The sequence below is a fragment of the Gordionus sp. m RMFG-2023 genome, chromosome 2 (assembly GCF_954871325.1).
Source record: "Gordionus sp. m RMFG-2023 chromosome 2, tfGorSpeb1-WG-v2, whole genome shotgun sequence".
In the NCBI taxonomy this organism is placed as follows: Eukaryota; Metazoa; Nematomorpha; class Gordioida; order Chordodea; family Parachordodidae; genus Gordionus; species Gordionus sp. m RMFG-2023.
The window spans coordinates 3,066,909-3,092,683 of record NC_088776.1 but is presented as its reverse complement, the minus strand read 5'-3'; the positions used below and the strand labels follow the sequence as shown (position 1 = coordinate 3,092,683).

Sequence of the window (25,775 nt, the reverse complement as noted above, 5' to 3'; positions counted from 1 at the left end):
CTCGTGAATGTGTTTTTTTCCGGAAATGTGTTATTTATTCAACTTAAAATCATTTTTTTTTGAGCGCGTCTACAAAAAAATTGTAAAAATCCGATTTTACCTGAAATGTAAAGCCGTCATGTTTGGAATATCTTACCCTTGTGAATATCAGACAATTTTTCCACGAACTCTTAAAAGAAATTTAATAAAATTTATATTTAATTTCTCCATTCGGTAAAATTATCTACAATTCATAAGATACGTATTCTAAACATGCTGGAATAGATTTTTAAATTTTTTTTAAAAAAACCCTGCTTAAAATACGATTTAAAGTTTAAAAAAAAATTTAACACATAAACGTTAACGTATATATATTTATATATTAAAAATTGGCATCTTAAATTTTATCATCAATCCTTTCATTGCATAGGAAATATGCCATCAAAAAAATGCTTGCTGTTTTTGTAAAGACCTATAATTTAAAAAAAAAAAAATTTGAAATGATAAGAAACTCATTTTAATTGATAATAATTACATAAGATTAGGACATTATTATTAGTTATAGTTACCTAAATAAAGAAATAAATGATCTTTTAACCCTTCGTTGAGCAGGTGAAAAGGAAATACCCCGAGAAACTAGATGGGTAAAAGTAGAGAAAAGTTTATTGTAGTTTATCTGATAAACAAATTTTATATAAATATAGGATTCCATGCGTGATAAGGGTGTCACGTTATCGGTGACATCAAATCTATGTCCAAACTCATTTCTCCGAATCGAATAAATATTTTAAAAAGCCTCACTCTCCCCTTTTGGCAAATTCGATGGCCTTAATGGCGTTTCCGGAAGTGGTAATTCCCCCGGAACTTGTTTTGAAACACGCGACCAATCGGAGAGTTTTCTCTTCCGAATCGTCGTCATCTGGGCAAGGATCCCTCTTGCTAATCGGGTCAGCGTTCGCGCTATTCTTCCCGTTCTTAGGATTCGAGTCTTTGACGGCCTTTGAGTCGAATATCAGAACCTAAAAGCAAAATATTTATTAAAATTTGGGCGCATGCGTATATATATATAATGTTAACAAATCTTAATTCGTGGAAATTTTAAATTCCTTCAAAACTTTACCAAAAAAAAACACAAATCCAAAACATATATTGTTGTTTTAAAACAAAATTAAAGTTTTGGAATAAATTCTGGACACAGACCCAATTCAATTAAAGTAAAACGAAATAATAATAAAAATTTACCAGCAATAGTATAGACTGTTAGAGTACCTATTTCATGAATTTCAGGCAATTTTAGCCGAACACAGTTAAGGATAAAAAACTGAGGGAAGGAATAAAACCACGGAAAAAGTTAGGAATAAAAACTGCAGAAAAAAAAATATCGTTAAAAATTATATTGGCATTCGAGAGTAAAAAATCTATTTGTAATCGTTTTCAATTTTCACTAATATACAATTCATATTTTGATATCAGATTTTACAAAGATTCTTCAAGTCTAATTGACTTATTTTTTTATACCGCTACTAAAATTGTTTAACATTTCATTTCATATCATAAAGTATATCATATTTCGAACTTAAAGTGTAGTGATTGATTCGTTAATATTATGGCAAATATGATATTCTCATTTTTGTAAATATTTTTAAAATTATTAAAAAATGGAACGGAAATCTATGCATCGCCAATACATTTAAGGGAAAAAAAATGTATCTTATACAATAAATTTAGATAGATGTCATTCTCATTTTTAATTACTTTAATCACTGAACCAAGGATATATTTAATAGAAATTGCATGACAACATGTGTTTAAAAAATATTTCGATATATAATTTTAAGGAAAAAAAATGTATCTTATTATAAAATAAATTTAGATAGAGATGTCATTCTCATTTTTAATTACTTTTATCACTGAACCAAGGATATATTTAATAGAAATTGCGTGACAACATGTGTTTAAAAAATATTTCGATATATTGAAAAACAAAACAATTTATAATAAAGAAGATTATGAAACAGTAAGAGAAAGCTTTGAAAATAGGTCCAAGCAATATTACAGCACTTTGGGATCCTAAGCTGGTGGTGGAGTCAGTCGTACTCATATAAATCTTTCTACAGCTCACTCCATCCAAATTCCTATCTACTTAAGGGGTCGGGATATATTTTAAAAAATCAAAAACTGACACAAACTTTGGCTATTTTAAAAAAATACAAAAAAAACACAATAATTTAACTATATTTCTAATTAAGAAACGGGGATAAACATGTTATTCCAATAAATCCCCCAGAAAAAAATAATAATTTAAACTTTTCCGCGAGCGTTTCCAGTGTAGATATGAGTTCCGCGACGGTCAAAGGAAGCCACTATATTGAGATCTTGCTGATGAGTCTCTTCGTCTAGCGGCACGGTTATGTGTCTCTTGCTTTTCAAATTCAGCAGAACCGGGGGATGCTTAATGAGGCACACCAAAACTTGGGAGCTTAAAATGGCGAATAATAAAAGTATATGCTTTTACACCGCATTCGCAGTTAGAAAATGTCGTATTTCATGTATTCCGCCGCGAATTCGCGCTAACCGTGAACGCGGGTTTAGGAGGATCGAGCACTTTTTAAGCGTATTACCCCTTCGAGGGTGAGCCAATAGCTTTCGCTTCTTTAAAATGTAGCGGTTACTAAATTAAGCATTCAAATTAATATATTTACGTATAGTACCGCCATTACTATTTGTAAGTTATAGCTAGGTTATTTTTTCGGTTAACTTTTTCGCTAAATTTCGCCCTAAGCTTAAACTATGTATGTTCAAATATGTTACTCAGATTTTAAAGCTCTTATAAATATTATATCGCAGTTGCTAATCTTCAAACAAGCTAAATTACAGTTTTAAAAAAAAGTAGATTTAATTTATGATTAAATATATTAAGGTATATTTTATTCAAAAATGGTTATATAAAATTAACTATAATTGAAATATTATTTTAAAAAAGCAAATATAAGCTAAAATGGCCTCTATAAAGTTTTGACGCGAGATATTTTAAAATGTTTTTTTTAAACTAACTTTTACAGATTAGATAGATTTTATTATTTAAAAATAATTTATGTATTTAATATTGAATTAATTATAAAGAAAAATTTATTAATTTGCATTATTATAAATTTCATTAAATATATAATTTATAATATTTAATATGATTTAATAATAAATATGATTTAGGGTATCACAATATGAAAGATGATAATTTTGAATTGAAATAATATATAAACAAAATAATATAGACAATAAATATAAACTGATAAAAAAAATATACAAAGGAAGGGTTTTAGTGTACCATTCAAGCATTCGAATGTCAAAAAAACACATGATTAGTAGTATTATTATGAACATTTATACCAGATAAAGCTCTCCACAAATGATGATATAGCATTGGTCGAGGACAGATTTTTAAGATTGGCATATATCGCTTCGGCCAAAAGCACTTAGATCAACAGTAATGATATTTTTGATACCATACAAAATATAAAACAAATTTAGTTAGATGATGGACATAAAAGGTCACCAAGATAGTAATATATAAAAGAAAATAGGCTAAAATGTCAATCAATTTTTATGGAATATAAATATCCGTATTCCCAAACATTCGATAGGAACTATATACATTTTCTACTTAATAGGGGATTATTATCTCTCTTATTTTAAATCATCTAACATGATATATATTTGTTTTTCTCTTTTCCGAAAACTTTTCGTTCCATCATCTGACTTGCATCAATGTAAGATCCATATCCTGCTCTTTTTTTTATGAATATCAAATAAATTAATATTGGGAGTGAGGATAAGGAACGTATTCCTGTAAAAGCAGGATGAAAGCCTTCGACTTGGTTATTCGTCCTCACCCCTCTGACATCGAATGTGTTCCGCATTTCGTATTTGAACTTGGCATTACCGTTAATCCATGTATTGAAAAGATTGAGCTTGGGAGACTTAACTCAATCGTTATGGATCACATCCCTTTCTAATAAAAAAAATGGGATGGTCATTATAATTTGAAAAAAATTTGTATAAATATTAGGATTTCGCCTGTGCAGTTGGGTCAGCCGATATCTCTGAACGCGTCTTAGGATGCATCGACATGAATGGGAACAAAGCAACCCTTTACAATAATTCTCGGAAATATTTTCCTAAGGGGGCTTTAAAAATACGCCAAATTTCAAATCTATTGTTGTACATGGTGGCGATGATGAACAATCATTGAAGAATAGTTAATAATGATATTTATGGTATAAAATTGTTTAAATAGTTTAGGGGAGGCATTAAACGTGTGCCCATCTAGATATATTTTATCTGCCCCAACAAAAGGCGAGGTAAAAGAATTATTCATGGTGACTACAATGTTCGTGAAGCAATGCTTATATCGCCATCTGGGCGAGGTAAAGATAGCCGCGTTGACCGAATAACGCGTGACGTAATTGTTTTTACCTACAAAGAATGTCGGTAGCGTTTTAGGTTGTCGCATCGCCAAAGGAATCTAATTTCTTTTTCCGCACAACTTTTTTTTTAAAATATATATTTTATGTAAACCTAAATATTTACTTAATTTTGTTTGATTTTTTTTTAAGTTCATTTAACTGTAAAGTAAAAGTTCATAATACTCTTCATCATTTATCATGACTATGTTGCTTATTGATTGTAAAACGAGTGCCTAATAATACCCATTCCCTTTACAGCTTTGTAAAAGGATATTTATAATAAAATTCTATATTGCGAAGATATAAATATTTATTGGAAAAGATTAAATTGTTAATAAATTTAGATGTAATAAATGTATAGGTGGACTTTTTTTAAAAATAACATTTGAATTTCTTGATAATTAGTTTTGTTTAAAAAAATAATGAATATAAATTATAAGTAATAAATAATTATGTAAAGGTTGTCTAGAAATGTTGTATCTGTATTAGTAATGTTAGGGTCTTGATTAATAACTGTTTAAAAAAAATTTTTTTTTATAATTATTACTGCGTATAATTATATTATAGTTAAAGGAGTTTCATTTTCATTACCATGCAAGACATAGTTCTCATTTTGATCAACTTTGCTTTAAAGATAATTTGAAATATATAAATAATATACTATGGTAATCTGATTTGCTGCGAGACTATTAGGTTAATAGTCATGGTCTTGATTAATAGCTGTAATTTGTATTTTATAAATTAAATGTTTTATTTAAAATTTCATTACTAATAATATAACATATTTGTTTTGGTCTCTATGGCTAGTCTTGTTTTAGGATAATGAAAAAGGTTTTCTTTGACATTAATTTGTAACATAGATTCTTCCATCTGTCACAGTAACTCGATATTTTCAGGAAAACGAATTTTTTTATATTTCTATTTGTCATTAACTTTGTCTTGATATTTTGATATGAAATTTTTTGCTGGTTATTTTTCAATCATATCCTAAAACAAGGGTAGTGATGGAAACCAAAATAATATATTATATAGTAATGAAATTTAAATAAAGATTAATTTCATAAATTATTAATTATATCTATTAATAAAGACCATGATTATTTACCTAATAATCTTGCAACAAATTCAAGTACAATTATATTATATAATCTATATATGTATAATATAATTATCTTAAAAACAAATTTGATCAAAATGAAAACCATGTTTTACATAGTAATGAAAATGAAACTCCTTTAATTATAATATAATTCTACGTAGTAATGATTAAAAAAAAATTTTTAAGCAGTTATTAATCAAGACCCTGGCATTACTAATACTGATACAGCAATTCTAGGCAACCATAATATATTATTTATAATTTGTAATTCATTATTTTTTTTTAAACATAGCTAATTATCAAGAAATTAAAATTTTATTTTTTTAAAAAAAAAGTCCCCCTATACATTTATTACATCTAAATTTAATAACAATTTAATCTATTCCAATAAATATTTATATCTTCGCAATAGAGAATTTTATTATAAATGTCCTTTACAAAGCTGTAAGAGAAGTGTATATTAGGTAGGTACTCATTTTACTATGACTAAGCAACATAGTCATGATAAATGATGAAGAGTATTATGAACTTTTACTTTACAGTTAAATGAATTTTAAAAAAAAATCAAACAAAATTAAATAAATATTTAAGTTTACATAAAATATATAAAAAGGTTATGCGCGAAAGGAAATTATTCCCTTTGCGATGCGACATCCTGAAAACCTTATTACTTCAGTTATGGCATGGGTTATTCAATCAACGCGGCCATCTTTACCTCGCACAGATGTTGATATAGTCATTCCTCGATGAACATAAAAGATACCATGAATGATAATAATTTTTTTTAAATTTGTAAAATGATAGTAAATAAATTATTTAGTATTTTCCACTTCGTAATTCTTTTATCTAGCCTTTTGGGGCATACAAGATGACATACGTTTAATGCCTCCCCTAAACTATTTAAACAATTTTACAACCATAAATATTATTATAAATAATATTGTCTGTGCTTATATTTCTTTTCCCAAATAAATATAAAAATACATATATTCAAAATGCTTTGTTTATTTTAAAAAAATGATTGTTTATCATTAGGCTTAATTTTTTTTTTGGCCATGATGTGCAACAATAGATTTTAAAATTTGGCGTATTTTTTAGCCCTCATGGAAAATTTTTCCGAGAATTATTGTAAAGGGTTGCTATTTCCATTTCTGTCAACGCATCGTAAGACGCGTTCAGGAATATCGCCTGACCCAACTGCGCAAGCAAAATCCTAATATTTACAAAAAAATTTCGAATTATAATGGCCATCCCATTTTTTATTAGAAAGGGATGTGCCATCTATAACGATTGAGTTAAGTCGCCCAAGCTCAATCTTTTCTATGCATGGATTGACAGTAAAGCCAAGTTCAATTATGAAATGTGGAACACATTCGATGTTAGAGGGGTGGGGACAAATAACCGCTTCGAAGGCTTTCATCTTGCCTTTGTAGGAATATGTTCTTTATCCACACCCCCAACATTTATTCATTTATTTGATATCATAAATAAATATAGAGCAGGATATGGATCTTATATTGATGCAGTTAGATGATGAAACGAAAAGTTTCCAGAAAGAGAAAAACAAATATATATCATAGATGATTAAAAATAAGAGAGATAATAATCCTCTATTAGTGGAAATGCATATAGTTCCTATCGAATATTCGGGAAAAAGTATCCAGATATCTATATTCCATAAAAATTTATTGACATTTAGCCTATTTTTTTTATATATATTACTGTATCAGTGATCTTTTATGTCCATCATCTAACTTAATTTGTTTTATATATTTTGTATGGTATCAGTAAGAAAAAATATCATTACTATTGATCCAGGTTATTTTATTGTAGTTGCGTTTGGCCAAAGTTGTATATGCCAAAATAAATGTTGTGTTCCTCAACCCATGCTATATCATAACTTAAAAGTTCATAATATTACTAATCATATGTTTATTTTGACATTCGAATGCTTGAATGGTACACTAAAACCCTTCCTTTATATACTTTTTTTTAAATCAATTTATATAACTTATATTTATTGTTGTTATCTTTCATATTGTAAATTACCCTAAAACCTATCATAATCGTAAATATTGTTGTTGCGCGTACTATTATAACATTATTTTTTTTATTTAACCTGATATAATTTAATCCTTATAAAATACATTTATTATAATATTGCCTACAGAGTAAATAAAAAGTTGAATGTTATGTTGTTGTCAAAAAATGCACTTGAAAATAAACATAAATTTTCATAATGTATCTATATTTATATTGTATAAATCCATTAAGCTGAATTTTTTTTTATTAAAGTAGTTCCTAGTAAGAAAAGATATTAACATAGTCCATTTTAATCATTAGAAATCTCAATAACTAAAAATTTAAAATATATATAAGTAAATCCGATATTTATAGGAAATAATAAAGTTATAAATATCCATGATAAAAATTTTTATTAAAGGAGTTCCTAGTAAAATAAATGACTAGAAACCTCTAACAATAAAAATTATCTTATAATAAATAAGCATAAATATCCACAAATAATTTGATCTACCCCTTTACCCTTAAATTTATTTTTATTTCCCTACCCAGCTATAAGTCTAATGAAATAATATTCCGAAAACGATGAAAGAAAATGGCTCCTAGTCCTAACCATCCTTGGCTATTTTTTTTTATTATAAATATTAGAAGAAAAAAAATTAATCTATATTTTTATCATTGGAATAGATAGATTATATCATATATAAAATAAATTGTTTTAATATCATGTAATATAAATTATATTAAATATATATAATAAATTATATTAAATATTACAATTATACATTACTAAAATTTATATTAATACCATACATATATTTTTCTTTATATCACATTAATTTTATGTAAAAAATTAGAATTATATATTTACTAAAATTTATACTAATACAATATTGTTAATTTATATTAAAATTATATGAAATATTAGAATATATTTACTAAAATTTATATTAGCCATTGTGGTCCATCTCAACCTTCCTTCTTAGAAGTCTCTGAGCGAAAATTGTAGCGTGTAAATTCCAACACCACGCCCATCATTAAATCGCCATTTGCCGTGTATACGGTTTGTGCATCTCTGTTCCAACTTGTCTTACTATCGGACCTCGTTCCTCACATCGTTAGTCATTTCGCAGTAGTCTGACCACTACTTCCCCCTGAGCTTTTTAATCAATTCCTCGATTTAGTTGGGCCCTTCAATCTCCCTAATTTCTATCTTTACAATTTTGTTTACCCTCAGGATTTATAAAGCCATCTAGAAATACAATTACTGCCACCATCACGTTCTCCATCATTACTCCTTGGGGAATAAATTTCATTTTTTCTGTAATCGCCTTTTAGGGTGATAAAATGATAGAGGTAAAGGAGAGGATAGGAAGAGATAGTGTGATTATATTTCTTAAATTGTATCTTTTGATGGCGTTTTATTTCCGATTGGGCGGCAAAAACAAAAGAGATAGAAATTAGGGAGATAGATAGGCTTCAACTCAATAGAGGAATCGAGTAAACGCGGCAAGAGAAGGAAGCCGTCAGACTCTAAAGGCGAGATGATTTAATGATGAAAGTTACTAGGTCCGATATTAGAGAGGAGGTACGTGTTGACCATGTAATGTATACCACAACAAATGGCGTTTTAGGCGTAGGGTAAGAACTCCTATTTTGCCAGGAGACATCCCTCACCATAGCATTGGAGGTTGGCCAATGTGGGCTAGTAGCAAAGAAACTAGACCGGATTTGAATAGGTTTTCTTTCTTTAAAAATTTTAAGGAACCTCAGACAAATAAACTTTATCAACAATATTAATCAAATAAATATAATAATTTTAAAAAAATATAAAAAAAAATAATGATTTAAACTCGTTCCTAGGGTTGAATTGAACTTTAGCTATAAGGGCAGGAAATCTGAATCTGTTGAGGCATTCCCCGCTTAGAATGTCCCAAATACAAACCAAGTTGTCGGTTCCAGCTGATAAAAGTTTGTAGCCATTCCGACTCCAGCTAAAATTATTGCAATTTTTTTAAAAAAAAATCTATGTATACTGTTTAATAAACGTATTCTGATGAGAGTAAAAGTTCTAATAAATAATATAGATGTTAGTGTTGTATTTACGGCTTCGATTTGTGCCGATCAGAGTTGTTAAAAGATACTTCTTAAATGGATCTAGATACAGATACATCGTCTAAAATAATATCTAGATAGAGATACCACATTTTTATATCTAGATACTTGTATCTAGATCCTTTAACAACTCTGGTGCCGATTTTTAAAATAAGTGCCTAAGCCTCGAGATTTCGCCAATAGATGTTCAACAAACTTTTTAGGGGGTCATTTATGAACAAAATCTTCGCGCTTGCTAAATATTTTCTTCCTGGATAAAATACTAAGTTAGCTGTATTTTTGAACATGAGCTCAAGACGAGCCGTTTAAACTACACTGAGGAACTGATTTTTTTTGCGCTTGCTAAATATTTTCTTCCTGGATAAAATACTGAGTTAGCCGTATTTTTGAAAATGAGCTCAAGACGAGCCGTTAAAAACTACACTGAGGAACTGATTTTTTTTTGAAAAAAAATTATTCAGAAAACTGAACACCTATTCAGGCCATGATGACAATTCCATAAAAGAATCTTAGGCCTGGTAATTCGTGTGATTCTTCCCTTAATAATTTTATTGCACTCCTTTGATCCTGCTTTTTTATTCGTGTGCTAGTCAGATATTTTAATTATTTTTAATTTACATTTAAATAATTCAAAAAAATTTTAAAATTATTTATCCTGCGAATATCTCAGGGGGGAATGAGGTTTACAAAGTTATATAACCGAATTTTATGATATATTATACTCGAGAATATTTTTAAGCAAAAAAAAAATGAATTTTATCATATTAAATCTTTTATATAGAGCACCATCTATTATTTTAAAAGTATAAAATCGTAATAATTTTTAAAATAAATATCCAGCCATGCTAATTGTTGAAGATATTAATAAAAAAAAATAGTAAACGAATAAATTTAAAATTGAAGATCATATTCATTTCGAAATATTAATTCCAAATTTTCAACTGACCATAAGATGACCCATATTTTAAAAAAAATTAATATTGATCTTTTCGCCATAATGATCAATTATTGACTTGACTATTGATATTAGATTCAATATTTGATCATATTTAGTTTTAACTTAAAAATTAATTATTTAACATCAGTAAAAAGCAGAAAAAGAGATTTTTTGGACCTTTAACCCCGATTATCTTCGCTAATATGGTTGCCAATGCCCTAAAATTTTGTTTATGATCTAATGTGAACATATATAACCAGTCTACAACTTTTTATCGAAATTGAAAGGGGTCAAGACAAAAATCTTGATTTTCTTGCTCATTTGACATGGAATGACCCTGTTAGATATAAGTGTTAGGGTTAATTAATTAAAGGTTTGAGATAGGGTAAAGGAGGCTATGATATATTAAATGGTTTTTAATAAAATTTAATCAGTTTTATTGGTAACCTGTAAAATATGACAAGTCAAGTGGTGGTAAATATCTTAATATAAATTTAAATAAATCAGCTGTTTTATAGACATTTTCCTTGAATTGGAAGGTAAGAGACCTAAATAGCGAGCATCAATATAGCGAAAAATGTGAATATTCACAATAATGTTCACAAAAATGGCCGATATATTTTTGATATGGTTCCACCTCTAAATAGCGAGGTATTAAATGAATGATAGTCTAAAAAAGGCTAACATATAATATACAAATAATTTTATAAATTATTAAAATGTAAATAATTTTATAAATATATAAATAATTTTATTATTATATAATTATAATATTACAACTATTTTTTTATCTTGATATTATTATAGTATTTTATAAATTATATAATTTGTTTTAAATTATAAATGTACACATAAATATAATTTATATATTTGGGTTATTATATTACAACTTTATTTAAAACATTTCTAAATTATATTAAGGGAGTGGTGGAGGGTACCATTTAATGATCATAATTAAGGAGAATACTAATAAGAAGCAGTAGCTACATGCCGGGTGGGGGGGGGCAGCGTCTGCATGTCAGAATTTTCATTGGATGCATATCCCCTCAAAGAAACTATGTCTAACCCCCGCCCCCCCCCCATTTTTGCCACCATTATTAATCACATCTTTTTAATTATAATAAACTTTCTATCAAAATATTGTGGATATAAAAGTGTTATTTTTCAATCATGAATTCAATTAAAAGCCTCCACAATTCTTTTTGGCATGTGTATGAGTTTGCCGAGAATGTCTAAACCTTTTAAATGTAGCAGAAAGTTATTTGGAAGATAACATTTGTTTGTTTGCAATGTACAGATTTGGTCGATCATCAGTAATATATTTTTTCCTATTTTATCTAAAAATTAATAAATAATTTCCAAATAAATTTATCCTACCCAGGGGCCTACCCCTTACCCTCCTCAAAATATTGGATGTGAACTGTTACCACCCCTCCCCATTCACGTAGACGCTGGGGGGGGGGGGGTAAATGTTTTAATATAGCCTTTAAGGATAGTAAGTAAAAAATAATTTAGGGTTGAGGTAGGAGGGAATTTTTTTCTCTTATGGACATAAAAGGAGCAAATCCTAATTTATTAGAAAAATTAAAACTAATTAAACTACAATTTTTTTCATATCAAAAATAAATCGAATATTATAAGTTATGTATTAAATATTTTCATAGCCTGTTATACAATCTCCTCTCAAGATTTCCCTAATTTTTAGCTATGGCTACTCTATATAAATGGCGGCGCTAGCTACTAGTGCGATACTTTAAACAGCATAGCTTATGGTAAATAGCTATAAAAGTGACGAAACTCGTGAAACAATTTTAAAACATTTATCTCTTACTTGATTAATTAAAATTAAATCAGAATCTTCAGGAACATGTTCTTCTTTGCAAGTTGTGTAAATATCAGCTAACGAAACCCAATAGCGCGTATCAATAGCGATAAATTAAATGAATGTTGATAAATAATTACATCTTTTTACCCATTTTAAATAATATTATTTAAAATATTAACAAAGTAAAATAATTTATATATATATTAATATTATAATATTTTATAAATTATAAATTATAATATATAAATCTTTTTAGTATAAAACTATTATTTTTCAATAATATTACACATATAATTTTTATATATTAATATTAGTTATAATAAAATTATATAATATATAAAATTTATATTTAAACTTCAGAGTTTAATTCTTTTGAAAATTATAAAAATATAAATCTCGAAAAGGTCATACGATTATTATAATTTATATATATATCATAAATTATTTTAATTGGTAAATATTTTAATTTTGTAATTTATTATAATAATTATTTAAATTTATTATAATTTTTATTTAAATTTGCTATAAATATTATTTTAGCTAATATTAAAATATTATTTTTTAACATCTATAACATTCTTCTCTCTAAGAAATCCATTATTTTTGTTGTTCGCGATCATCGAATATCTTATTGCAAATTCCTTCAACTATCCTGTAGGGATATGGAGTAAAACATATTTTTAAGGTGGGAGATAGGGAGTATTTTTTTTCTCTCATTAAGACGCGGATAAGAAGCAAATTATAGTTTATTAAAAACTGAAAACTAAGTAAACTAAAATGTTTCCCTCTCAAAAATATATATAAATTATATTTAAAATTAAATATAAAAATAAATAGAATATCATTAGCTATGTATAAAATCACTTATTTTTTTAATTTAATTCTTATGTATAATAAATTAAGAGTAGAATTTTTACTTAATTTTAAAAACATATATACACCACTTTAACGTGTATTATTTTTAGGTTAATAATATAAACAACTACTTTATTACTGAAGTATATAATATGCGCGAAAATTATATTTGTAAATTTATACTTTATATTAACATAATATAAAACAAAAGAAAGATTGCAATTTAATTAAATTAGATATATTATCTAAAAAAACATATACATCCATATTTAGATGATAAAGGGAAGTAAGATTTTGTATTAAAATATTTAATTGAATATATTTGCGATTTTTTCGATTAACATTCAACCCGCTATTATTCTGAATTAATTTAATCTCAGAAGCGTGTTGATGTCTTTTTAAAATGTTAATTAAAGAATAAATGTTAGGATGGGCACATAACGTTTTTATTTTGATGCCATGATGATAGCTCTCTAAATGGTTATTTGTCCTAGGACCATTGACTTGATATCTAAATTATAAATTTATTTTGTATATATACATTAATTTTTTAAATACCTAGTCCATATGCTATGGGGAAATAAAGCATTAATGGAAAGCCATGTCAGATCCATATATTGCATAAAATTTAATAGCAGAGGATTTTCAACTGGCATGGCAAGACACGATGATCGTACTCGGGAGATACTCTCGGCAAAAGGGTAAGGTAGTCATACGTCTGACTACTTTGTGAACAGTAGAATTGTCCCTATACTCTACTGTTAAGCCTAATGCCTGACATTTTCGCCATATGGCTTGCGAAAAATGGAAGAAACAGCTTATAAAAACTTATAATCAATTTACGTAATAAATTAACCTTTAATCACCATAGTAGGAAAAACAAATCCTAGAGCTGATATTGCAGCCGCCTCAAAATCAGTCTACCCGTATCTAGGATTAAATATGATATTATTCTCGGCGCAGCACCTTAGAATAATTTGAAATAAATCTATATAGGTGGCTCTTGTTTTGTCGGGAAGGAGGGCATATACAATAGGTATCATTGTCTCCTGAGACAAGACGTGAATTGTATACAACTGGTAATATAGTCGTGGTACAACGTAAAATGTACCATCCATATATATTGTATCATTATCACACGTTTCTATGAGATTTAACATGCTACATGTCCCAAATAACAATAGTTTATTATTATTATCATCATCATTATTAATTAAAAATATATCACCCCTATTTGTGGTGATATATTCCGACAATAAAACTATGCTATCTACGGATTGTGGAAAAGGTGGCCGATTTTTTTGTAATAATCGATCGATGGTACTTTTTTATATTTGGGGTTTCCAAAAATCTTTTATTTATGGCTTTCTCATAAATATTGTGCCTTGTTTCTAAAGGATTTTCGGCAACTATATTTTCTAGAACCTCATGAGTTCTTAACTTTTCAAAAATACCAATTTCATTTTGATGTTCATGCAGTAATGTATATTACATCGAATTTGCATGAAGCCTTGCAGCCAACTTTCCTGCAACGATAATGTATTTTATTATCTTTTTGATAATCCTGTCGATACAAATAATCTTGAAAAAAAAGAAGCGGTTTTCCTTTTTGAGATTTTACAAACCGGGGATCTTAATAAATATAAAAATCATATATCAATAAGGAACTCTAATATTTATGAAAAGATCAGACATAACCAGATACTTAAAAAAAATAAATGGAGCAAATAGATAATTATTCATTTCTTATTTATCTTTAAAGAAGATGTGTTAATATTTTTTAATCATTCCAGGGCTATGTAAAAAAATTATTAAAAAATTACTAAGCTGTATTAAATATCTAATGTTATTATATTATGTGACATTCTGTATTTAATTTTAATAAATAAATAGCTTTTTATAAACATATTTTTACCACTTATATTTTGATGTAAATCTATTAACACTTGAGCTACTTCTAAAGGGAGATCATTATCACCTATAAATATTATTTTTGGTATTTTTGAAAAGTTAAGAACTCATGAGGTTCTAGAGGATATAGTTGCCGAAAATCCTTTAGAAACAAGGCACAATATTTATGAGAAAGCCATAAATAAAAGATTTTTGGAAACCCCAAATATAAATTTCTATCTGGAGGCGATGCCCTCATTTATTTCGTTAAAAAGTACCATCGATCGATTATTACAAAAAATTCGGCCACCTTTGCCACAATCCGTAGATAGCATAGTTTTATTCCCCGAATATATCACCACAAAATAGGGGTGATATATTTTTAATTAATAATGATGATGATAATAATAATAAACTATTGGTATTTGGGACATGTAGCATGTTAAAGCTCATAGAAACGTGTGATAATGATACAATATATATGGATGGTACATTTTAAGTTGTACCACGACTATATTACCAGTTGTATACAATTCACGTCTTGTCTCAGGAGACAATGATACCTATTGTATATGCCCTCCTTCCCGACAAAACAAGAGCCACCTATATAGATTTATTTCAAATTATTCTAAGGTGCTGCGCCGAGAATAATATCATATTTAATCCTAGATACGGGCAGACTGATTTTGAGGCGGCTGCAATAGCAGCTCTAGGATTTGTTTTTCCTACTATGGTGATTAAAGGTTAATTTATTACGTAAATTGATTATAAGTTTTTATAGGCTGTTTCTTCCATTTTTCGCAAGCCATAGGCGAAAATGTCAGGCATTAGGCTTAACAGTAGAATATAGGGGCAATTCTACTGTTCACAAAGTAGTCAGACGTATGACTACCTTATCCTTTTGCCGGGAGGAAGATATCTCCAGAAGTTACGATCATCGTGTCTTGCCATGTCAGCTTGAAAATCCTCTGCTATTACAATTTTATGCAATATATGGATCTGACATGGCTTTCCATTAATGCTTTATTTCCCCATAGCATATGGACAAGGTATTTAAAATTATTAATGTATATATACAAAATAAATTTATAATTTAGATATCAAGTCAATGGTCCTAGGACAAATCAACCATTTAGAGGGCTATCATCATAGCATCGAAAGCACAAAACGTTACTGTGCCCATCCTAACATTTATTCTTTAATTAACATTTTAAAAAGACATCAACACGCTTCTGAGATTAAATTAATTCAGATTAATAGCGGGTTGAATGTTAATCGAAAAAATCGCAAATATATTCAATTAAATATTTTAATACCAAATCTTACTTCCCTTTATGATCGAAATATGGATGTATATGTTTTTTTAGATAAAATATCTAATTTAATTATATTGCTATCTTAAATCGCGCTTTCTTATATTTTTATAAATCTTTTGACATATATTATATATTTTATTTACATAATCTTTTGTTTTATATTATGTTAATATAAAGTATAAATTTAAAAATATAATTTTCGCGCATATTATATATTTCAGTAATAAAGTAGTTGTTTATATTATTAACCTAAAAATAATACACGTTAAAGTGGTGTATATATGTATTTTAAAATTAAGTAAAAATTCTACTCTTAATTTATTATACATAAGAATTAAATTAAAAAAATAAGTGATTTTATACATAACTCATGATATTCTATTTATTTTTATATTTAATTTTAAATATAATTTATATATATTTTTGAGAGGGAAACATTTTAGTTTACTTAGTTTTAAGTTTTTAATAAACTATAATTTGCTTCTTATCCGCGTCTTAGTGAGAGAAAAAAAATATTCCCTATCTCCCACCTTAAAAATATGTTTTACTCCATATCCCTACAGGATATTTGAAGGAATTTGCACGATAAGATATTCGACGATCGCGAACAACAAAAATAATGGATTTCTCAGAGAGAGGAATGTTATAGATTTTAAAAAATAATATTTTAATATTAGCTAAAATAATATTTATAGTATTAATTTAAATAATAATTATAATAAATTTTAATAATAATTATAATAAATTTAAATAATTATTATAATAAATTACAAAAATATAATATAACACAAATTTAAATAAATTATAATATTATTTAAAATAAATTAAAATATTTACCAATTAAAATAATTTATGATATATATACAAATTATAATAATCATATGACCTTTTCAAGATTTATATTTTTATAATTTTCAAAAGAATTAAACTCTGAAATTTCAATATAAATAAATATATATTTATAATTATATAATAATCATAGAATATAGAGATAATTTAAATATAAATATATATTTTATAATTTTATGATAACTAATATTAATATATAAAAATTATAGGTGAAATAGATAAATATTGAATGCTAATAATTTATAAAACACTATAATATTAATATATAAAAATTATATGTGTAATATTATTGAAAAATAATAGTTTTATAATACTAAAAAGATTTATATATTATAATTTATAAATTTTAAAATGTTATAATATTAATATACAAAGTAAAATAATTTATATATATATAAATTATTTTACTTTGTTAATATTTTCATACTTTATTAATATTATTTAAAAATGTTGGTAATTATTTATCAACATTCATTTAATTTATCACTATTGATACACGCTATTGGGTTTCGTTAGCTGATATTTACACAACTTGCAAGGAAGAACATGTTCCTGAAGATTCTGATTTAATTTTAATTAATCAAGTAAGAGATAAATGTTTTAAAATTGTTTCACAAGTTTCGTCACTTTTATAGCTATTTACCATAAGCTATGCTGTTCAAAGTAGTGCACTAGTAGCTAGCACCGCCATTTATATAGAGTAGCCATAGCTAAAAATTAGGGGAATCTTGAGAGGAGATTGTATAACAGGCTATGAAAATATTTAATACATAACTTATAATATTCGATTTATTTTTGATATTTTGATAGGAAAAATTGTAGTTTAATTAGTTTTAATTTTTCTAATAAATTAGGATTTGCTCCTTTTATGTCCATAAGAGAAAAAAATTCCCTCCTACCTCAACCCTAAATTATTTTTTACTTACTATCCTTAAAGGCTATATTAAAACATTTACCCCCCCCCCAAGCATCTACGTGAATGGGGAGGGGTAGTAACAGTTCATATCCAATATTTTGAGGAGGGTAAGGGGTAGGCGCCTGGGGGTAGGATAAATTTATTTGGAAATTATTTATTAATTTTTAGATAAAATAGGAAAAAATATATTGCTGTAAAAATTTATCCTTTTATTATAGACCTATTTTAATATATATTACTGATGATCGACCAAATCTGTACATTGCAAACAATCAAATGTTATCATCCAAATAAAACTTTCTGCTACATTTAAAAAGTTTAGACATTATCAGCAAACTCATACTCATGCCAAAAAGAATTGTGGAGGTTTTTAATTGAATTCATGATTGAAAAATAACACTTTTATATCCACAATATTTTGATAGAAAGTTTATTATAATTAAAAAGGTGTAATTAATAATGGTGGCAAAAATTGGGGGCGAGGGTTAGACATAGTTTCTTTGAGGGGATATGCACCCAATGAAAATTCTGACATGCAGACGCTGCCCCCCCCACCCGGCATGGAGCTACTGCTTCTTATTAGTATTCTCCTTAATTATGATCATTAAATGGTACCCTCCACCACTCCCTTAATATAATTTAGAAATGTTTTAAATAAAGTTGTAATATAATAACCCAAATATATAAATTATATTTATGTGTACATTTATAATTTAAAACAAATTATATAATTTATAAAATACTATAATAATATCAAGATAAAAAAATAGTTGTAATATTATAATTATATAATAATAAAATTATTTATTATTTATAAAATTATTTACATTTTAATAATTTATAAAATTATTTATATATTTATAAAATTATTTACATTTTAATAATTTATAAAATTATTGTATATTATATGTAGACTATCATTCATTTAATACCCAGATTGTAACTTAGGTACATAAATATCTTAAATGCACAGCTTTTATGAATTGAATAATAAAGTGTTTTGATTACTAACTAAAATAAAACCAATATTATATAATAAAATGATTTATATATACAAGTATTCTTTCAGATACTGATAATACACCCTAACTCTAAAAACATTATATATAAATAAGTAATATAATATATATATTTTTTATTTATTTATATAATTTTTAATATATGAGTAAAATTATAAATTTAGGATGTTTTAGCTTTTTGATTATTGCCATTTGCCCTGTAACCTTTTTCATTGATAAAAAATTATTATGGGCCAAGTCAGACAACTTGACCAAACATATTTATGAGCCAGGTTGGACAATTTAAAACAAATTCAAAATTCTTCAGAATCCAGTTTGATAATTCCAGGCAATTATTATAACTAAATATTAAGTAAATCAAATTAAAATTAACTAAAGTTAAATTTTATGACTAATAAAACATATGGGCCTGATAGAAATATATTTTATCGCTTAACTGATATATCACTTTTGGTATTGAATAAAATATATCAATTAAAAGCATTAGATATAAAATTATATTTTGAATAATTAATATTAAAAATTTTAAATATATTGAATAAAAAAAATCCTACTTAAATAAATATCTATATACCTTAAAGAACAAACTGGGTGAGTATGAGCTTGTATGATTTTGGCAATGCACCTTGTAATAAAATCCCAAATAATTATTCGACCATCATTACATCCAACTGCTAAAAGTGTACCTCTTCTATTAAAAGTACAGGTAATTGCATAACTAACACAATCTAAGCAACCATCATAAGCCTTTTTGGAATGATATTTATATGAAATTTTTTTTAATAATTATTTTGTATATAATATTAATAGGATTATTGTTACACAAATTAATTTAATTAATTCTTAATTTTATCATAAATATATTTATTAGTCTGTCAAATTTAATACTTCAGGATATTTTTCAACAGAGGCTATAATAGAAATATAATTTATTCGTACATTTTATATTATTAACTTGATAAAGTTGTATTCATGGGGGAAAAAAGAAAAATAAAGATTTTGAAATGCGGAAAATAGGATAACTGCAAATTACATGATGAGATTATAAAAATCAAAAATAGGTACTGTGCGCTTTTTTGTTATAAAGCGCTATTTAGGTAAATTTTTAAAGCGGCTTGATTAAGATTTAAGTCAAAATTCTCTTTCTTATCAGGCAAAAATGTTACAAAACAATTATCAGTCAATATAATTTTTCCAAAATATAATATTCATTATGTTTTTATTTATTTTCATCTATATTCTATACAATATTTAAATCCAACTGCTAACTGACATTTTTAAATTAGGCATAATTTATATTAATCATTAATTGTATTTTTTTTAAATATAATGTTGAAGGACCCATTTAGGAATATTCATTCATTCATTACCACGCCAGAAATTGCACGAAGTGCAATTTCATCACCCACCAGGAGTTGAAGCGTGCATCATGTATTTTCACTAGTATATAGATCCCATACATGATGTCTACCCGTTTTATTATAGTGGACGGTACCACTATGTAGCCCGTTAGCAAAGTGAAGAAGGAAGAAGTACAATAATGGTGATGTATTAGTTCCGTTTCCGGCAGAATAGTGTTAAGGAAAAAATAAAAAATAATGTCATATAAAAAAAAAAATGTACCTGCGTCCTTAAGTGGTATTTAGTGAGGCAACAAAAAAATAACCCTTATATCTTGTTAAGTATTGAGAGTTTATGTTAAGTTTGCATGTAGAGTCTCTTCCTTGTTTGTTGTTCGGTGTGCCAAAATATTGTATGTCCCGTAGATCTTATATGTTCTGTGCCAATGGTATTTGGGTTCGTCCGATTTATTGCGTTATTATTATAGCCAGTTTATCTTCCCATTGCCTGTTATACAGCTAATTGTTATCGTTATCGTCGCCGATATCGTGTGTCCAGAAAGGAAGGTCGTGGGTTATTAGAGGAAGTTAGGTTATGTTGTTGTTGTTCAGGTTATTATCATTATCAAATACACTTGTTCCATTTATTGTAAGAACGTAAAGGTGAAAAACGGTTGCGATATTAATTTAGGCGATATTTTAGCATGTATTGTAAATGTTCCTTTAGGTGTTTCTTGTTTTTGCTAAGTGCCATGAAATTGCAAACGAGAGGTTAATCAGGTCCATATCTTTCAAACATTTCGCCAACCAATAGTATTTAGGGGTTTTCCTCCTACCGTCAGGGCACCATTTCAAGGACGAGAATATCATATTTTCCTGCGAGTGTCTTAAGCTATGGCCTAGTAATTCTAGTCTCCTCATGGGTATGAGACGATTGATTGGTAGGATGTCGCATCTATTCCAGAGCGTTGTATTTGATGTGTTGTATGGGTAATACGTTTTGGTGATTCTTCTAAGGCATTTGTTTATAAAAGTTTGAATTGTGCTGATGTTACTTTTTGAGTCTTGCCAAGTCTCCAGGCCGTAGGTAAAAATGGGTACAATTAGGGATTTGAAGAGTCTTATTTTTAAATTAGTTGATATTTGGTTGGATGACCATAACTTCGACAGTTGATGATAGCGGAGTCTCGCATTCTTCGTTCTCGAATTCGTGTCTAAAAAGGTGAGGCCTAATGACGTTATCCTGGTTCCTAGGTATTTAAAATCAGACACTAATTCTATCGTATTACCCTCAAAGTTAAAGGGGTTTAAGTGAGCGTCAGTATTTGAGGTGATTAGTTTGGTTTTTGTGTAGTTTACTCTTAGACCATATCCATCACAGTTGTTGACAAATAATGATAAAATATTTCTTAATTTGTATTCTGAGTTGGCTAGAATGCATACGTCGTCAGCATAACATAGAAAGTTTAAAGAGTTGTGCATATCATTGAGGTGTTGTTGCTCACTGTAATATGTGTTGAGTGCATATTCCTGTTTAAAAGATTTATTTAGGATATCATTCATTATTACATTAAAAATAATCGGTGAAAGGATGCATCCTTGTTTGAGGCCTCTATTTGCTTTAAAAGGTTGCGACTTCATATTTAAATGCTGAGGAACTACTCTATGATTGTTGTAAATTATCTTAATTAGCGCTATCAGATGTTTATCTATTCCAATGTTTTCCAGCAAGGGCCATATCTTATTCTGAATTATGGAGTCAAAGGCTTGACTTAAATCAATCATCAGGGCAAAAATGGGGGATTTATGCATTCTGGCCTTTTCCAGAATGACCTTAAGTGCCATGGTCAACTCCGTAGTATTTCTGCCCTTCCTGTATGATGTAATAGCATTAGAAAGGAATCTGTTAATGATTGGTTTAATCCTGACTGATATGATGTATGTGAACATTTTTAGTGTGACTGGAATTAGTGCAATACCTCTGTAATCTTTAAGGCAGTTTGGGGACTTATTTTTAGGGAAGTTTAGTATAATTGATGTCATCTATTCATCAGGAAACTTGCCCGTATTCCAAATCTCCCTAAAGAGGGGAAGTAGTAAGCTGGCACTTAGGTCTACCTCTATCTTCCAGAGTTCTGCAAAAATTCCATCCGCTCCAGCTGCTTTATGCATTTTTAGACATTTGATGGCACCGACTATATCAGACTTGTTCAAATTCTGATTGGGTGATTGGAAGGGGTAGTCACATCTAGGTCTAGGCCATCTCGTTTTGTAGAGGTTCATGTAGTGGTCTATCCATAAGTCTAATTGTTCCTTAGGGTCAGTTATAATCTTGTTGTTTAATTGTAGTCTTGGTAAAGGATTGGTTTTAAAGGTGGTTAGTAGTTTTAGAGATTGGAAGGCCTTATAAATATTATTATTATCAAAATTGAATTGGATAGAATTCGATAAGTTAGCAATGAACAGTCTTTTGTCAGCTCTTATGCGGTGGGTAATGAACCTCCTGTGATGTCTTGCGAATTGATGGTGGGATATATTTGTTGTAAGATTCTTAATTATTTATGATTTCCTTTTTTTGTAATTAGTTAACTTGAAGTATTCGATTTTTGTTAGTGATTGACAAATAAACAAATTTATTTTTTTTAAATGTTTACAGCATTACTAATATCGCCAATTCCATATTATAAACTGCTTATTAACCACCCACATTTTAAATATAATTCTATTTTATAATTTTTTTAAGATTAAAATTAGGAGTTTTTAAAAGCCCACCAACCTAATATTCACACCGAGTCTTCAAAAGATAAAAATTTAATCCTTGGATTACCAATTTTTGATCTCCTAATATGTTCTAATTGTTTAGTTACTTTTTATTTATTAATTCCAATAGTGTTGTTCATTTGTATATTTTTAAAGTATTCCGAAAAAAAAGGATATTAGTGATTTCTTTATGTGAATATTTAATTCTATGAATTCAAATAATATAAGATGTATTAAATAGTTTTAAAAATTTATAAAAAAAATATCAGATATAGTGATATAACGAGTATATGTATCGGGCCATTCATAAACCATCCTACATTATTTATCCTTCATGAGACCATGTATGAAATGTTAAAAAATTAAAGGAGATAGCACCAATCCTAAAACTATTCTGGATATCTACAAATATCCTGAAGAATAATTATTATAATTATGGTAAAGAGCTTTCTATGTTATACTATATGTAACTGATGATATTATTTTTCTAAGATCAACGAATTTTTAGACCTTGAAATTATCCTTTAGCAGATTTAGTTTATTGATATGTGAATCTGCGCAAATACGATCTCCGCTTACTAGCACTTGTTTCTAGTTTAGTATCTTTAGTCGATCTGTGCCAACCTGAGATGATTCGATTTAGTTTCAAAAAGACCATAAAATAGCAATGGTAGTATGTGTGAGATGTCAGCCAATTTAAATTTAAAGATCCTTTATGAGAATGTCCTGGGTATTTATGGGATAGGCAATGGAACTATAATCTGATATGCACATCTATATTTATGGGTTAAAATATTGCGTATTCCTGTTTTTAGAGATCAATCCACAGTAAATCAAAGCCAGATTTTTTGTCACACTGGGTTTAGTTCAGCAGGGTTTAGTTGATTATTATCGTAGGACACTTTTTATGTGGGGATAATTTAGATCCTTATATCCACTCAATGCCCACATGGGTATCAATATCTGCCGAACAAAGACTTCGGATTTATACTCCATCATAAAATTCTCATTGGTATAGAATGGTGCACGGGTAACTTGTAATTCACATTTTATTTAACTCTCCGAGCTATTGAATTTGATTTTAACTAAGATTTTTTATCCAAATTTCCTCCCTTATTTAAAAAAAGTCATAAGCAGACATTATTATCCTTGCAGAGTCCTTATTTACGCATCTTTAAAAAAATTAGTTATTATTGATTACCTTCTTTTTATATAAGTTTATATTACTGTTGTCACTAATTTTTATCATTTTGATTGGTTTCTTTGTTTGACTACCACGCAAATTTTGCCCAGTATAGGTTTTAGTTCTGATTGTATTTAATTAAACGTTTTTGATTTGTCAGCAGTCTTTTCAACCCTTTTTACTATAATTTTTTTTGTCATTTATATCGCCTTTTTGGCCACTAATTTCTTTGAAACTCTTGGTTGAAGCGTTATAGAGATACATGCAACCCCCATAGCAAATTTTAGAAAATATTAAAGGGCTCTGGCACATAATCAACGTGGGTAAGAGAGGGGAAAAAATTACCATTCACGCCCCCGTAGCAAGAATTTTTTTAAAAAAATATAAAAGGTAGTTTAATGAATTGTGAATTTCATAGTTTTTAATTTTCAAATAGTTATATTCTATTCTAAATATTAGCAAAAAAGTTAAAATTAATTTAAGAATTCACTTCTTATATATTATAATATTTTAACTCACGAAAATTTAAAGTTTAATTCTTTTTTTACACTTTTTTAAAACCTTAAACACTGATGGATATAAGAAAATTTTAATCAACCAAAAAATAACTATGATAGAAATTTCTAGAGTGTATGAAATGTTCAGATATCCAAATAGGCACAATTTTCTGAAAATAATTATTTCTGAGACTTCTTTGTGCTACAGGATTAAAGGAACGCAAAAAGCCGGCATGACAAGATGAAGCCTTTAAGCTGTTACATTATTTTTTGGATCTAGAAAAGCCTATTTTGTATTCCCCCTTGGAGTAATATATCAGAATTATCTGAAACAGATATTTCATATGAAGCCTATACATTATAAGATTCAATATGACTGCCGATTTTTTTTCATTGGAATGTATTAATAAATTATATTAAATTTATGCAATATTTTGTCAAAAAAAAATGGATTTGGCCTTATGTGAATCTCGTACATTATTATATTTCAACTTAGAAAACCAAAGGATAATATCTAACCAGGAATTTCTAGAGATTTTTTTGACATTCATATGTAACGACTTTCACCGACAAACATATCGTTCCAATAGTAACATGGACTCAGAGACCTGCATGCCCGGCCCTAAGCCCCCCATGACTAGAGCCGGGTACACGCGCATGGGCATTTTGATTTTTTTAGATATACCCGGACCAATCCGGGCCGGGCCTGA

The 25,775-nt window shown here is 27.7% G+C and overlaps 1 protein-coding gene across 3 annotated transcripts in view; it reads right to left on the bottom strand.

The window, feature by feature from the left end:
* LOC135925306 (retinoblastoma-binding protein 5 homolog) overlaps nt 1-20,315 on the bottom strand; it is a 35,524-nt gene extending 15,209 nt beyond the window's left edge. For all 3 annotated transcript variants that reach the window (XM_065460558.1, XM_065460557.1, XM_065460559.1), the window contains exons 1-6: nt 20,241-20,315; nt 20,174-20,196; nt 19,860-20,032; nt 9,417-9,557; nt 2,287-2,458; nt 781-998 (exon numbers count right to left, since the gene is read on the bottom strand). In XM_065460558.1, the coding sequence (XP_065316630.1) occupies nt 781-998; nt 2,287-2,458; nt 9,417-9,557; nt 19,860-20,032; nt 20,174-20,196; nt 20,241-20,259 (746 nt within the window). In that variant the 5' untranslated portion in view covers nt 20,260-20,315. The remainder of the gene's footprint in view (nt 1-780; nt 999-2,286; nt 2,459-9,416; nt 9,558-19,859; nt 20,033-20,173; nt 20,197-20,240) is intronic.
* Nucleotides 20,316-25,775: the final 5,460 nt, after the last annotated feature.